This window comes from Pelophylax lessonae (genome assembly GCF_965119305.1).
Source record: "Pelophylax lessonae genome assembly, chromosome: 9".
Taxonomy (NCBI): domain Eukaryota; kingdom Metazoa; phylum Chordata; class Amphibia; order Anura; family Ranidae; genus Pelophylax; species Pelophylax lessonae.
Genome location: NC_138776.1, coordinates 130,313,702 through 130,329,826, shown reverse-complemented (window position 1 = coordinate 130,329,826; position 16,125 = coordinate 130,313,702). Strand labels below are relative to the sequence as shown.

Here is a 16,125-nt window from a genome sequence, read left to right as displayed (position 1 = left end):
ATATTTATACTTAAGCATCTTATATTTATTTGCACTTTATTAAATAAGCAGCGCCATCACCTTCCATTTTATTTATCTCTTTATAGCCTTTGGCTATAGTTTAAGGGAGGCTGCAGCTTATTTGTGCATATACTGTAACAATCCCTTGATATCCTTAGCGCGGATTTATTTATCCACATTGGAAATTTATGAGATGCCCACTTGACTTTAACCTCATAACGACCGCCCGCCGCAGTTTTACTGCGACAGGCAGCCGCTCCTGGGCAAAGTGACGTAGTACTACATCGCTCGCTCAGGAGGCTATAGTGGGGGAGCGCGCGCCGGCGGTGGCACGCTCCCGACCCCTCTCGTTCCCTGGGGAGCCAGCGCGTGTGACCGGCGGCTCATATAGCCGACGGTCACTCACGATCTCCCGCAGCAGAGGGAGAAAGACAGACGGCTAATGTAAACACAGCCGTCTGTCATTCTCCCTGAAGTAATGACAGAGGCTATGTGATCCTGCTATATAGGATCGCATGTCTCTGTGATTACTTCACAAGCCACGCCCCCTGACAGAATCACGCCCCTAGGGACACACTTAACACCTTTATCACCAGTAAAGTTAACCCCTTCCCTGCCAGTGTCATTTTTACAGTAACAGTGCATATTTATAGCACTGATTACTGTAGTAATGTCACTGGTACCCCCAAAAGTGTCAAAAATGTCAGTTAGGGGTCCGATCTGTCTGCCGCAATGTCGCAGTCCCGCAAAAAAATTTGCAGATCGCCGCCATTACTAGTTAAAAAAAAACACAATAAAAATGACATAAATCTTTCCCGTAGTTAGTAAACGCAATAACTTTTGCGCAAACCAATCAAAATATGCTTATTGCAAATTTTTTTACCAAAAATATGTAGCAGAAAACAAATTGGCCTAAAATGTTAAAAAATCTTGATTTTTACATTTTTTTTTGAGAATTTCATATAAACAAATGTGAAAAATATTGTTATTTTTTCAAAATTGTCGCTCTTTTTTTGTTTATAGCGCAAAAAAAAAAAAATCAAATGATCAAATACCACCAAAAGAAAGCTCTGTTTGTGGTAAGAAAAGGACGTCAATTTTGTTTAATGTGTCAACACATATTTGACTTTTTCACTTTTTTGATGTGTCTATACTCTTTTTAGTCACGAAGGGCCACACACCTCGTATAAAGTCCCAAACTGTTCTCATTTTCATGTTCAATTAGGGATGGAGGCACATTTCTATGTGAGCCTCATACAAAGTCCCAACCCCTCTCTTTTTCTTTGTAAAGAGAAATTTATGTAACGCCTTTCCAGACTTTGGTAGGTTACAGTCTCATGGAAAAGCTAGTTTGGAGGCTTCTGTTTGTTACAGGAGGAGCAGGGGGCTGCCTCACTGATGGATTTTAACATTTTTTAGTCCTTGGCGCCCAGGGATGTTAGCTTCAAGATCCCATCAGCAGCCTCTGCATCATATGGTGGATGAATTTCTAGGGGCAAAAACAGACATGGAGAGCATTTCAGAAGACAATCCACTGGGTTTCTGGAGTCCACTGGTCAGAACTTGCTCTGTATGCAATTGAGCTGCTAGGCTGCCCTGCATCCAGTATGCTTTCCAAGCGTCCATTCAGTGCTGCCAGAGCCTTTGTGACAGATAAAAAAGCACATTTGTCTACAGACTCCGTTGACCGTCTGACATTTGTCAAAATTAATCAGTCCTGGATTAGCAGCAGATGCCAATGTCACTGATTACATTTTTTTGGGATCTCAAATCTCTGCAAGACTGTCTAGGCTGCCTAGCTTTGTGGCCAGTTCTTTCTTTTAATCAAGAGTACCTCTAGAAGGTTAGGGGGTGAAGGCACCACCAACACCCAAAGCCCAATTTTTCCGCACCTGCTACTTCTATCCAAAGTCTGCGAAAGAGTCACCAGACTTTATCTAAAACAAAATTGTTAATATTGGCCTGATTGTAATAAAATTTGGTTTCCTTACATAAGGCTTGCTCACTGTGGTACAAAAAAGTGTTTTTTCCATCCAAAGTCTACCTAAGAAACATCTGAATTTATCCAAAAAATCTCTAATCTTGTTCCGAGTGCACTAAATTGGGGTCTCGTCATACAGACTGACTCCCCAAGCCCTTATACAAAATAAATAAAGTTTGCAGGGAAAATCAATATAAATGTCATTTATTTTCTTTATAAATGTCAGTTTTCCTGCAGCAGGTTCTATACACGGTACAGATGCGCCACCTCACAGGCAGACTTAGGAGACCCCCAGACACTATATTTAATTTCATTTTTATTGTTTAATTTTACACTTCATTAAAATCACTGTTCCTTTAAAAAGGATCTTAAAAGTTTTTTTTTTTTTGCATTGGTACATGTCCCCCAGGGCAGTAGCCAGGCCCCCATACTCTTTTTATGCCCAATAATTTGCATAAAAACCTTCAAAATGCAGACTTTTGATTATTCATGTTCAGATCCCATAGACTTCAATGGGATTCGCTGTTCGGGTCTGAACTTTTTTGAAGTTCAAGAGTTCTGGCATAAACCAAACTGGAGGTGTTCGTCCCATCTCTAGTGCCCAGTATTCAGGTGGTTAATGTAATCTCAAAAAATCTCCTGATTCTTACCTTGGACTACAAAACATATCCTCCCTATGTTGTGGAGATCAGGAAAGAGAGGTGTTCTGCAGTTTAGCAAAAGACAACTGAGTAAAACTGACACCACTTCTTGCAATTTCAGTCCAGAAAAGGCACCCAATTGTCAACTCCTAAGAGGAAATTATAAGCGGAGTGTATTTTTGTCAGGATCAACATATATTTTTCTGCAAATTTCTTACAGGGATGAAATATGGGAAAATGTGCGTGTATTGCAGAGATGTACTTTTTTTTTTTTTTTATGCCCCGACATACATTTTAAATAACAAACATTGGATCATCAAGTATTTGCAGCAATGTGCTAAGTGAATTAATTTAGTAATGAGTATCATAGTTAAATCAGTCAAAGGACGTAATATAGAAAGGAATGCCCAATGAGAATAGTTCTAGAGTAGTACATTTGTTGAGGAAGAGTGACCATAAAGATGGAAAAAGCCATCACAGGTAAATCTTTAAAGAGTGGTAATTGTATAATTGGGAAAAAGTAAAAAGGACTACAGTGAAGACTAAAAAAAACCCATAGACAATGGGTAGTTAGATCAGGGGGCTGGATATGCCAAGAATAAAATATATACTCTTGTTGAGATTGATACAATCTATGGAGATATACAGATGTACAACAGTTGTTGCTCTACAGGTCAAAGGCTCCTTTACACATCCTGTTCCCTTCATGAATTCCTAATACCACTTCCCCATAGGCAAGGTGCTCCCTGTACTTCACTGGAGCTTCTTCTGCAATGTATCTGTATGCCTTTAACTAAATACCTTTTCTTTGGGTATGGGTTTTTACAGAGGATTACATTTGTCATGCCTTTATTGATTACAAATAGTGTTGAGCGAACACGGACTGTATTATTCGTGTTCGTACCGAATAATTGGATTTTTTTTACCCGAACACGGACACGGACACTTTACTGTATGTTCGGGTAAAAATCCGTGTTCGGTCGTTTTATTTCCGGGTTTTGCATGCTTTGGCGCTCTTTTCATGGCGGGCTTTCAACAGCCAATCAACAATCGTTTAACTGGTGTGCCTTAAGCCATCCCAGCCATGCCTGCAAATGTCTTAGTAGCTGTGATTGGCCGTCTGAAGCATGTGACCAAGTCTTTATAAGTTCGAGGCAGCCGCCGCAGCAGCGTCATTCTGCTGCTTAGCTAAGGGACAGAGCACACATCAATGTGCTGGCTGCTGATTAGGGAAAGATAGGCAGGAAAAAACCATTTGTGTCCGGATAGAATTGAGGGACAGGTCGGAGTGTTTAGGCAGGGCGAGTTGTAGGCATTTTAGGGATAGAGTCTGCTGAATTATAGGGTCAGTGTCTTCTACAAACTACAATCGATATTGCTGTGTGGGGGGTGGGGTGAATCTGCACTCAATCCTGATCTACGATCTCTTCTCAATCCTGTTAGGGACAGAGTCTGCTGAATTTTAGGGAAACTGTGTTCTACAAACTACAATCGATATTGCTGTGTGGTGTGGGATTGGAGATAGGCAGGTGTCAGTGATCCACATCCATTTTTCTGTGTGTGAGCTGCAGTGAACACAATCTTTTTGGGCTGCAGTGAACACAATCTTTTTGGGCTGCAGTGAACACAATCTTTTTGGGCTGCAGTGAACACAATCTTTTTGGGGTGCAGTGAACAAAATCTTTTTGGGGTGCAGTGAACACAATCCTTTTTGGTGTGCAGTGAACACAATCTTTGTGGGGTGCAGTGAACAAAATCCTTTGTGGGGTGCAGTGAACACAATCTTTTTGGGGTGCAGTGAACAAAATCCTTTTTGGGGTGCAGTGAACAACATCCTTTTTGGGGTGCAGTGAACACAATCTTTTTGGGGTGCAGTGAACAAAATCCTTTGTGGGGTGCAGTGAACACAATCTTTTTGGGGTGCAGTGAACACAATCTTTTTGGGGTGGAGTGAACAACATCCTTTTTGGGGTGCAGTGAACAAAATCCTTTTTGGGGTGCAGTGAACAAAATCATTTTTGGGGTGCAGTGAACACAATCTTTTTGGGGTGCAGTGAACACAATCTTTGTGGGGTGCAGTGAACACAATCTTTTTGGGGTGGAGTGAACAACATCCTTTTTGGGGTGCAGTGAACAACATCCTTTTTGGGGTGCAGTGAACACAATCTTTTTGGGGTGCAGTGAACACAATCTTTGTGGGGTACAGTGAACAGAATCTTTGTGGGGTGCAGTGAACACAATCTTTGGGGGGTACAGTGAACACAATCTTTTTGGGGTGCAGTGAACACAATCTTTGTGGGGTGCAGTGAACACAATCTTTTTGGGGTGGAGTGAACAAAATCATTTTTGGGGTGCAGTGAACAACATCCTTTTTGGGGTGCAGTGATCAAAATCCTTTTTGGGGTGCAGTGAACACAATCTTTTTGGGGTGCAGTGAACAAAATCCTTTGTGGGGTGCAGTGAACAGAATCTTTGTGGGGTGCAGTGAACACAATCTTTGCGGGGGTACAGTGAACACAATCTTTTTGGGGTGCAGTGAACACAATCTTTGTGGGGTACAGTGAACAGAATCTTTGTGGGGTGCAGTGAACACAATCTTTGGGGGGTACAGTGAACACAATCTTTTTGGGGTGCAGTGAACACAATCTTTGGGGGGTACAGTGAACACAATCTTTTTGGGGTGCAGTGAACACAATCTTTGTGGGGTGCAGTGAACACAATCTTTGGGGGGGTACAGTGAACACAATCTTTTTGGGGTGCAGTGAACAACATCCTTTTAGGGTGCAGTGAACACAATCTTTGTGGGGTGCAGTGAACAACATCCTTTTAGGGTGCAGTGAACACAATCTTTGTGGGGTACAGTGAACAGAATCTTTGTGGGGTGCAGTGAACACAATCTTTGGGGGGTACAGTGAACACAATCTTTGTGAGGTGCAGTGAACACAATCTTTGTGGGGTGCAGTGAACACAATCATTGTGGGGTGCAGTGAACTCAATCTTTGTGGGGTACAGTGAACACAATCTCATACTTCTGAAGATTTGAGGGTGCTGCCTGTTCCATACTCCCCCTACTCCTCATCTAGCCTTTTAGGGGTACAAACAATAGTAATTGGGGCCTAGTGTGGTTGTGTACGTGTGATATACATACACTTTTTTTGGATCATATTTTCTATTCCGCTATTTAATCAAAAACCTTTGGGGATCAGTTAAATTGGGGGATAGTCTGTGTTGGTACGTGTGAGAGAGATCCACCTTTCCAAGTTGTTGGGGTTCATCTCATACTTCTGAAGGTTTGAGGGTGCTGCCTGTTCCATACTCCCCCTACTCCTAGCCTTTTAGGGGTACAAACAATAGTAATTGGGGCCTAGTGTGGTTGTGTACGTGTGATATACATACACTTTTTTTGGATCATATTTTCTATTCCGCTATTTAATCAAAAACCTTTGGGGATCAGTTAAATTGGGGGATAGTCTGTGTTGGTACGTGTGAGAGAGATCCACCTTTCCAAGTTGTTGGGGTTCATCTCATACTTCTGAAGGTTTGAGGGTGCTGCCTGTTCCATACCCCCCCTACTCCTCATCTAGCCTTTTAGGGGTACAAACAATAGTAATTGGGGCCTAGTGTGGTTGTGTACGTGTGATATACATACACTTTTTTTGGATCATATTTTCTATTCCGCTATTTAATCAAAAACCTTTGGGGATCAGTTAAATTGGGGGATAGTCTGTGTTGGTACGTGTGAGAGAGATCCACCTTTCCAAGTTTTTGGGGTTCATCTCATACTTCTGAAGATTTGAGGGTGCTGCCTGTTCCATACCCCCCCTACTCCTCATCTAGCCTTTTAGGGGTACAAACAATAGTAATTGGGGCCTAGTGTGGTTGTGTACGTGTGATATACATACACTTTTTTTGGATCATATTTTCTATTCCGCTATTTAATCAAAAACCTTTGGGGATCAGTTAAATTGGGGGATAGTCTGTGTTGGTACGTGTGAGAGAGATCCACCTTTCCAAGTTGTTGGGGTTCATCTCATACTTCTGAAGGTTTGAGGGTGCTGCCTGTTCCATACTCCCCCTACTCCTAGCCTTTTAGGGGTACAAACAATAGTAATTGGGGCCTAGTGTGGTTGTGTACGTGTGATATACATACACTTTTTTTGGATCATATTTTCTATTCCGCTATTTAATCAAAAACCTTTGGGGATCAGTTAAATTGGGGGATAGTCTGTGTTGGTACGTGTGAGAGAGATCCACCTTTCCAAGTTGTTGGGGTTCATCTCATACTTCTGAAGGTTTGAGGGTGCTGCCTGTTCCATACCCCCCCTACTCCTCATCTAGCCTTTTAGGGGTACAAACAATAGTAATTGGGGCCCAGTGTGGTTGTGTACGTGTGATATACATACACTTTTTTTGGATCATATTTTCTATTCCGCTATTTAATCAAAAACCTTTGGGGATCAGTTAAATTGGGGGATAGTCTGTGTTGGTACGTGTGAGAGAGATCCACCTTTCCAAGTTTTTGGGGTTCATCTCATACTTCTGAAGATTTGAGGGTGCTGCCTGTTCCATACCCCCCCTACTCCTCATCTAGCCTTTTAGGGGTACAAACAATAGTAATTGGGGCCTAGTGTGGTTGTGTACGTGTGATATACATACACTTTTTTTGGATCATATTTTCTATTCCGCTATTTAATCAAAAACCTTTGGGGATCAGTTAAATTGGGGGATAGTCTGTGTTGGTACGTGTGAGAGAGATCCACCTTTCCAAGTTGTTGGGGTTCATCTCATACTTCTGAAGGTTTGAGGGTGCTGCCTGTTCCATACTCCCCCTACTCCTAGCCTTTTAGGGGTACAAACAATAGTAATTGGGGCCTAGTGTGGTTGTGTACGTGTGATATACATACACTTTTTTTGGATCATATTTTCTATTCCGCTATTTAATCAAAAACCTTTGGGGATCAGTTAAATTGGGGGATAGTCTGTGTTGGTACGTGTGAGAGAGATCCACCTTTCCAAGTTGTTGGGGTTCATCTCATACTTCTGAAGGTTTGAGGGTGCTGCCTGTTCCATACCCCCCCTACTCCTCATCTAGCCTTTTAGGGGTACAAACAATAGTAATTGGGGCCCAGTGTGGTTGTGTACGTGTGATATACATACACTTTTTTTGGATCATATTTTCTATTCCGCTATTTAATCAAAAACCTTTGGGGATCAGTTAAATTGGGGGATAGTCTGTGTTGGTACGTGTGAGAGAGATCCACCTTTCCAAGTTGTTGGGGTTCATCTCATACTTCTGAAGGTTTGAGGGTGCTGCCTGTTCCATACCCCCCCTACTCCTCATCTAGCCTTTTAGGGGTACAAACAATAGTAATTGGGGCCTAGTGTGGTTGTGTACGTGTGATATACATACACTTTTTTTGGATCATATTTTCTATTCCGCTATTTAATCAAAAACCTTTGGGGATCAGTTAAATTGGGGGATAGTCTGTGTTGGTACGTGTGAGAGAGATCCACCTTTCCAAGTTTTTGGGGTTCATCTCATACTTCTGAAGATTTGAGGGTGCTGCCTGTTCCATACCCCCCCTACTCCTCATCTAGCCTTTTAGGGGTACAAACAATAGTAATTGGGGCCTAGTGTGGTTGTGTACGTGTGATATACATACACTTTTTTTGGATCATATTTTCTATTCCGCTATTTAATCAAAAACCTTTGGGGATCAGTTAAATTGGGGGATAGTCTGTGTTGGTACGTGTGAGAGAGATCCACCTTTCCAAGTTGTTGGGGTTCATCTCATACTTCTGAAGGTTTGAGGGTGCTGCCTGTTCCATACCCCCCCTACTCCTCATCTAGCCTTTTAGGGGTACAAACAATAGTAATTGGGGCCTAGTGTGGTTGTGTACGTGTGATATACATACACTTTTTTTGGATCATATTTTCTATTCCGCTATTTAATCAAAAACCTTTGGGGATCAGTTAAATTGGGGGATAGTCTGTGTTGGTACGTGTGAGAGAGATCCACCTTTCCAAGTTGTTGGGGTTCATCTCATACTTCTGAAGGTTTGAGGGTGCTGCCTGTTCCATACTCCCCCTACTCCTAGCCTTTTAGGGGTACAAACAATAGTAATTGGGGCCTAGTGTGGTTGTGTACGTGTGATATACATACACTTTTTTTGGATCATATTTTCTATTCCGCTATTTAATCAAAAACCTTTGGGGATCAGTTAAATTGGGGGATAGTCTGTGTTGGTACGTGTGAGAGAGATCCACCTTTCCAAGTTGTTGGGGTTCATCTCATACTTCTGAAGGTTTGAGGGTGCTGCCTGTTCCATACCCCCCCTACTCCTCATCTAGCCTTTTAGGGGTACAAACAATAGTAATTGGGGCCTAGTGTGGTTGTGTACGTGTGATATACATACACTTTTTTTGGATCATATTTTCTATTCCGCTATTTAATCAAAAACCTTTGGGGATCAGTTAAATTGGGGGATAGTCTGTGTTGGTACGTGTGAGAGAGATCCACCTTTCCAAGTTGTTGGGGTTCATCTCATACTTCTGAAGGTTTGAGGGTGCTGCCTGTTCCATACTCCCCCTACTCCTCATCTAGCCTTTTAGGGGTACAAACAATAGTAATTGGGGCCCAGTGTGGTTGTGTACGTGTGATATACATACACTTTTTTTGGATCATATTTTCTATTCCGCTATTTAATCAAAAACCTTTGGGGATCAGTTAAATTGGGGGATAGTCTGTGTTGGTACGTGTGAGAGAGATCCACCTTTCCAAGTTGTTGGGGTTCATCTCATACTTCTGAAGGTTTGAGGGTGCTGCCTGTTCCATACCCCCCCTACTCCTCATCTAGCCTTTTAGGGGTACAAACAATAGTAATTGGGGCCTAGTGTGGTTGTGTACGTGTGATATACATACACTTTTTTTGGATCATATTTTCTATTCCGCTATTTAATCAAAAACCTTTGGGGATCAGTTAAATTGGGGGATAGTCTGTGTTGGTACGTGTGAGAGAGATCCACCTTTCCAAGTTGTTGGGGTTCATCTCATACTTCTGAAGGTTTGAGGGTGCTGCCTGTTCCATACCCCCCCTACTCCTCATCTAGCCTTTTAGGGGTACAAACAATAGTAATTGGGGCCTAGTGTGGTTGTGTACGTGTGATATACATACACTTTTTTTGGATCATATTTTCTATTCCGCTATTTAATCAAAAACCTTTGGGGATCAGTTAAATTGGGGGATAGTCTGTGTTGGTACGTGTGAGAGAGATCCACCTTTCCAAGTTTTTGGGGTTCATCTCATACTTCTGAAGATTTGAGGGTGCTGCATGTTCCATACTCCTCTTCCTCATCCTCCCTTTAGGGTAGGAAAAAATTTAATCGGGCCTAGTCTGTGTTTGTACGTGTGAGATACACAGTTTTTTATCCTATTCCGCTATTCAATACACACCCTTTTGGTGTAAAAAACATTAAATTGCGGCATAGTTTGCATATTTGACATTTGCATATATTGTGCCTTGTTGCGCTGTTTTGGGTACTCCACCAACATGGCCAGTGGCAATGACGCCATTCTCAGCTTAACTATCCCACTTCTATGCCTCCTTGAAAAAACAATTTGGGCGATGATGGAAGAGGATGTGGCACAGGATGAGGAGGAGGAGGAGGAGGATGAAGAGGTAACATTTCAAAGGCTTTCAGGGCAGTCATTCGCAAGGGGCTCCGAGGGTGGGTTCCTGCACACACAAACGCCAGGGACACAATTGTCCAGCAGGGGCACAGTTCTGGAGGATGAGGAGGATGAGGAGGAGGAGGAGCTGGAGGAGGAGATGGAACCATGTTCACAGCAGGGTGGCACCCAGGCCAGCTCATGGCCATCACTGGTGCGTGGCTGGGGGGATACAGAGGACACGGACGATACACCTCCCACAGAGGACAGCCTTTCGTCGCCTCTGGGCAGCCTGGCACACATGAACGATTACATGCAGCAGTGTCTCCACAACGACCGCCGAGTTGCCCACATTCTAACTTGTGCTGATTACTGGGTGGCCACGCTGCTGGATCCCCGTTACAAGGACAACGTACCGTCCTTAATTCACTCACTGGAGCGCGATCGCAAGATGCGCGAGTACAAGCGCACGCTGGTAGACGCCATGCTGCTGGCATTCCCATCTGACAGCGGGGCCACAGTGGAAGCACAAGGCAGAGGAGGAGGAGGAGGAGGTCGCCAACGCAACCAGGGCACCGCCAGCACCTCAGAAGGCAGGGTTAGCATGGCCGAAATGTGGAAAAGCTTTGTCAGCACGCCACAACAAACAGCAGCACCAGCAGCTCAGATGGAACGTCTTAGCAGGAGGCAGCATTTTACCAACATGGTGGAGCAGTATGTGTGCACACGCCTACATGTAGTGAATGACGGGTCTGCCCCCTTCAACTTCTGGGTCTCCAAATTGGGCACATGGCCTGAGCTTGCCCTTTACGCCTTGGAGGTGCTGGCGTGCCCTGCAGCCAGTGTATTATCTGAACGGGTATTTAGCACGGCTGGGGGCGTTATAACAGACAAGCGCAGCCGCCTGTCCAGAGACAATGTGGACAAGCTCACGTTCATTAAAATGAACCAGGCATGGATCCCACGGGACTTTTCCGTACCTTATGCAGAATAGCAATGGATACCGACCTTACCCACCCATTGTTCCATTTTTGCTCTTTCTCACTCTTTTGGGGTGTACCCTCATTTAAAATTTTTGAAAAGAAGCAGTGTTGGCTACCTCGTCCTCCTCCTCAGGGCCAGATTAATGTAGGGGCTATTGGAGCTGCAGCTCCAGGCCCCTACCTTTTATATAGGCCCCGGGTTGGCCATATTCACTGTTACCGCTCTTCTGTCACTTGTAAACACAGAAGTCTGGCTTCTATGCTCGCTTCCCCAGGCAGCACCCTCAGAACCTCCCCACACAGCGTGAAGGCCGGACAAGGAGGGACAGTTGGCGATGCATGGATGTGTTTATGGGCTTCAGAGACAGCATCCCATGTTGAATTAGGCATGCATGGCTGCACCCTTCCTCCTCTGGGTGCATGGCAAGGCACGGCCCTTAAGGCCCTTCAAAATCCTCAGCACCAAGCCCATGATGCTGTTAATCCGGCCCTGGTCCTCCTCCACCGCCGCTTCCACCTACACCGCCCATAGGTGTGCGCAGCCTATTGCATTAAGGTGTGCACCCCAAAGTTGAAATACACATGCATGTGTTTGCCAGCAGGGAGAGTAATGTATCGGGGCCATGTACCTGTAGGCAAGGAGAAATAGAGCAGAGCAGGTCCCAGGGAGATCTTTCCCATCTCCTCACTGGCAATGCTATGTGCCCTAGGTGATTAGGGTGTGCCCAGGCACACCCAGCACACCCTGTGCGCACGCCTATGTCACCGCCACATCCACCACCACCTCAACCTCCCTCCTACTCCATATGGGCCTCGTCCTTCAGAGATGAAGAAGAACATTGTTTTATTTTTCTGTTTTTTTTTGTTGTTTTAAGTTATTTCCCTATCCACATTTGTTTGCAGAGCACTTGCCATGCTCTTAATTACGTTTTGCTGCCATTTGCAGCACTCTAGCCCTTTCCTTTGGTGTTTTAGAGCCATTTTAGTGCCTTAAAGTTCGGGTCCCCATTGACTTCAATGGGGTTCGGTGTCCGGGAAAAGTTCGGTAAAAGTCCGGGACACGGACCCGGACTTTTTTTTAAAGTTCGGCCGAACCCGTCGAACACGGACATCTAGGTGTCCGCTCAACCCTAATTACAAATGAATAATTTAATCCCCCAGATACATTCACACTTCTGATTGTATCTAAGTTACATTTAATTAATATAGGTGTTCACTGCATGACTATATTTTCAAAATGTGACTTGGAATTTTTTTTTCTTTTTACATTTTGCATGTATTTCCTTTTTTAGTGTTTTTTTCTTAATACATGGGTTTTCTTGTGTTGTTATGAAGAGATAATGTGCTAAAATGTATATCCTGAATGCTGTTCAAGTTCCCTTCACAGCTTCTTTTTTTCACTGGTATATACATATAGATGTACTTGCATGAAGGGGAAGTTTAGAAACATTGAAATCATAAATGCTCTTAAGTTCCTTTTTGGCTTACATTTTTTAATAGCTGGCTCTACATACAGACTTCAATAGTCATCATGAATATGTACAGCTCCATTTTAGCACGGCTTCTCTTCATGATGTCTGCTCATTTGTTTTGTCATGCTGTGCTAAGACAGAACTGTCAGGTTCTGGAAAAGAAATATTTTGCACAGTTTGTGAATCTGAAGTTTGACAGATGCAATGAGTTTGAGGATTTAAATTTTTCCATTGCAGTCCATTGTGACAAGGCGGTAAAGCTTCATGTGGCACTGAAAGAAGTTCCATTAGAAACAGACTGGTTGTGCCTAACAAACTATCGTGGAGGAACAATGGAAACTAAAGTCTTCTCTCAATTCACAAGCCTGAATGCTCTTTATATACATACTCAGAATGTTGAATTCCAACCTGGTACCTTTAGCAGTCTTCCTCACCTAACCACTCTCTGGATCGAGGCAGAATCTTTGGATAACAACATCACATTCCATAAGGAAACTTTTTATGGATTAAATTCACTGCAAGAATTGAAAATATCTCATATACAGTTATCAGCATTCAACTTTTCACTATTCAATCATCTTTATATTTTTGACCATCTTATACTGAAAGATAATAATATCAGTTATCTATCTGAAGTAACTGCATCACTAGGAGCATTTAAAATCTTAACACAACTATCTATAATTGACAATTCAATTAATGAACTTAGAACAACTGATTGTCTAACTTCACAAAATCCTAAGAAATATGGACAGTTTGTAAATTTTAACATCAGTCGCCTTGACCTGAGCATGAACACATTATCCATCATTGAACAAAAGTCTCTCTGCAACTTTCCACACCTGGAGCTTTTTACTGCTGAATCGAGTGGCATTGAAATTCAAGACCTCTATAAATCAGGTATAAAGACAATCAAAACAATTTTGTTACCGAACAATAGAATTGATAGATTTGAAATTTGTGCTTTTGCATCCCATTTTAAAACAGAGGAACTCTATTTAATGTTTTCTTCTATATATAAAATGAACACTTTCAAAAGCTCCTGTAAATACTTAAAGAAGGTAAATTTAACAGGCAATTACTTAGAGAAGATTGGGGTAAAACAAATGCAAAAATTATATAATTTACTAGAACTGGATTTATCGGATAATAAAATAGAAAGTTTAAAGATTTGCACAAATGAATCCATGCCAGCGCTGAAGCTACTTCACCTAAATATATCTTTTAATTATTTACTTAGGTTACAAAAAGGACAGTTTGTATGCTTAAAAGAACTTAAGAGCTTGCAACTGGGGAACAACAAAATTAACCACATTGAAGACTTGACCTTTGATGGTTTAGATCAATTACAGCTTTTGGATCTCCAATATAACAATCTATTTAGAATTGATGAATTCACATTTTCAAATTTGTTTTCAGTAAGACATTTAAATTTATACGAAAATTTGATAAATTCATTTCATGGACAAGCATTTAGAAGCCTTCTCCTTCTTCAAGATATAAGGGTGACCTATGATTTTATGAATGATTTGTATTGGTGGCATTTTATACGAAGGTCAGTAAGAAATATCTCAGTAAAGACCAATATTTTATTCTTGACAAATGATGTGCTAGATGAATTTCCTTTTCTTGAGAGCTTAAAAATAGATTCACCCCATATAGTCCTCAGCTGTGCTACATTCGCTGAAGCTAAAGAGTTACATTTGAAAAATACCATGCAATTTGAAAACATTGACGCACAGTGGAGCCCACTTGTCAATTTTACAAACCTTGAAAAACTATATTGTTCTGTGAATCCAAAGGATATGTCTAATTTTAGTAATATTATTGACTCGCTGAAAGACGTACCATCATTAAAGTTCCTTTATTTGCATGACACTGATAACATTGTTAAATATAATCAGATAAATGTTAATACAATTTTTCAAGGATTATCACATCTTAAATTTTTGCATTTAAAGAATTCTGGAATAGATTATTTGGTTTCCAAAAATATTTTTAGTGATTTACGCGATTTGGAATTTCTCCTCATTGAAAATCAGAACATGCAAGAGGTAGAGTCAATTGTATTTGATTCAATGCCGAGTTTGAAGTACATTTATTTTTTGCAGACAACTTTTCCCTGTAGTTGTAAGTTCAAAGGATTACTCTTATGGCTGGAATCTGACACACGTGTTTCCGTCATTGACCTTTATGAACAGCAATGTCTTGTCAACCACATCAGCATCAATTTTATATTATTCCTTAACAACAATTGTCAGAGTGATTTAGGTTTTATAATGTTCATACTGAGCTTTTCATGTATACTGCTGTTTATGTGCATATCACTCTTCCATGAAAGTATCCGGTGGTATATTTTCTACATAGTCTACACCATTAAATGCTGGCTGAACCACAGACTACAGCGCAAAGAAAATTATGAATATGAATATGATGTTTTTGTGTCTTACAACACAAACAATGAACTATGGGTCACAGAGCAGCTTCTTCCTAACCTGGAGCAGAATGGTCCTCCTTTCTTCAAAGTGTGTATCCATAACCGGGATTTTGAAATCGGAAAAAACATTGTGGATAACATCATTGACAGTATGTATAACAGCAGATGGACAGTCTGTATTATTACCCACAGTTACTTGCAGAGTGATTGGTGTTCCCTCGAGATGAGGATGGCAACTTATAGGCTACTAACAGAGAAAGAGGATTCTTTCATTCTGATATTCCTTGATAAGATTTCTAAAGAAGAGTTGCAGTATTATCATAGACTGACTAAGCTGTTGGATAAGAAGACTTATTTGGACTGGCCAGGTGATGAGAAAGGACAGCAGCTCTTTTGGGCAAGACTACGTAAAGTGATCACTAAGTCTGGGAGAAAGTGCAAGTAAAATGTTTTTAATTGTGAACTTCAAAAGAATATTGTGCTGAAATATGCATATACAATTGCAAGTGTTACAAAATTCTGGAACTTTTACTGCAGTTTAAAATATGCTGAAAATTGAGGCAATCCCATTTAAATAGTGCTTTCATGTATAGGTTTTTTTTTGTTTGTTTTTTTTAATCTCCCGAGGCTTACTTTGGCATGTGGACTGAGTACATCATCCGCTATTAGAACATTTTCATTATCATATATAGAAAAATGATCTGCAGTGGTCTGTTATGTTTTCACCTTTATTTGAAGTAAATGCTATATAGTTTTTTTTTTTAATGTTTGCTTAAACTGCAAGCTACATATTTTATAATGCTTTCTTTGCTCTTTCAGGAATATTATACTTAACACAACTGAATCGTGTAAATGCTAAAAAGCTAACTAAAAACTAAACAGGAAATCCTCCTTTATTTTTGTCTCACACGCTCATCTTCCAGACACTGCATTTCACAGT

General features: G+C 41.5%; 1 protein-coding gene across 1 annotated transcript; it reads left to right on the top strand.

Moving 5' to 3' along the window:
* Positions 1-12,794: 12,794 nt before the first annotated feature.
* Positions 12,795-15,727, top strand: LOC309564861 (toll-like receptor 12). The gene has a single exon (XM_082269547.1). The coding sequence runs from the start codon at positions 12,808-12,810 to the stop codon at positions 15,628-15,630; it is 2,823 nt and encodes a 940-aa protein (XP_082125673.1). The 5' UTR covers positions 12,795-12,807; the 3' UTR covers positions 15,631-15,727.
* The last annotated feature ends 398 nt before the right edge of the window (positions 15,728-16,125 follow it).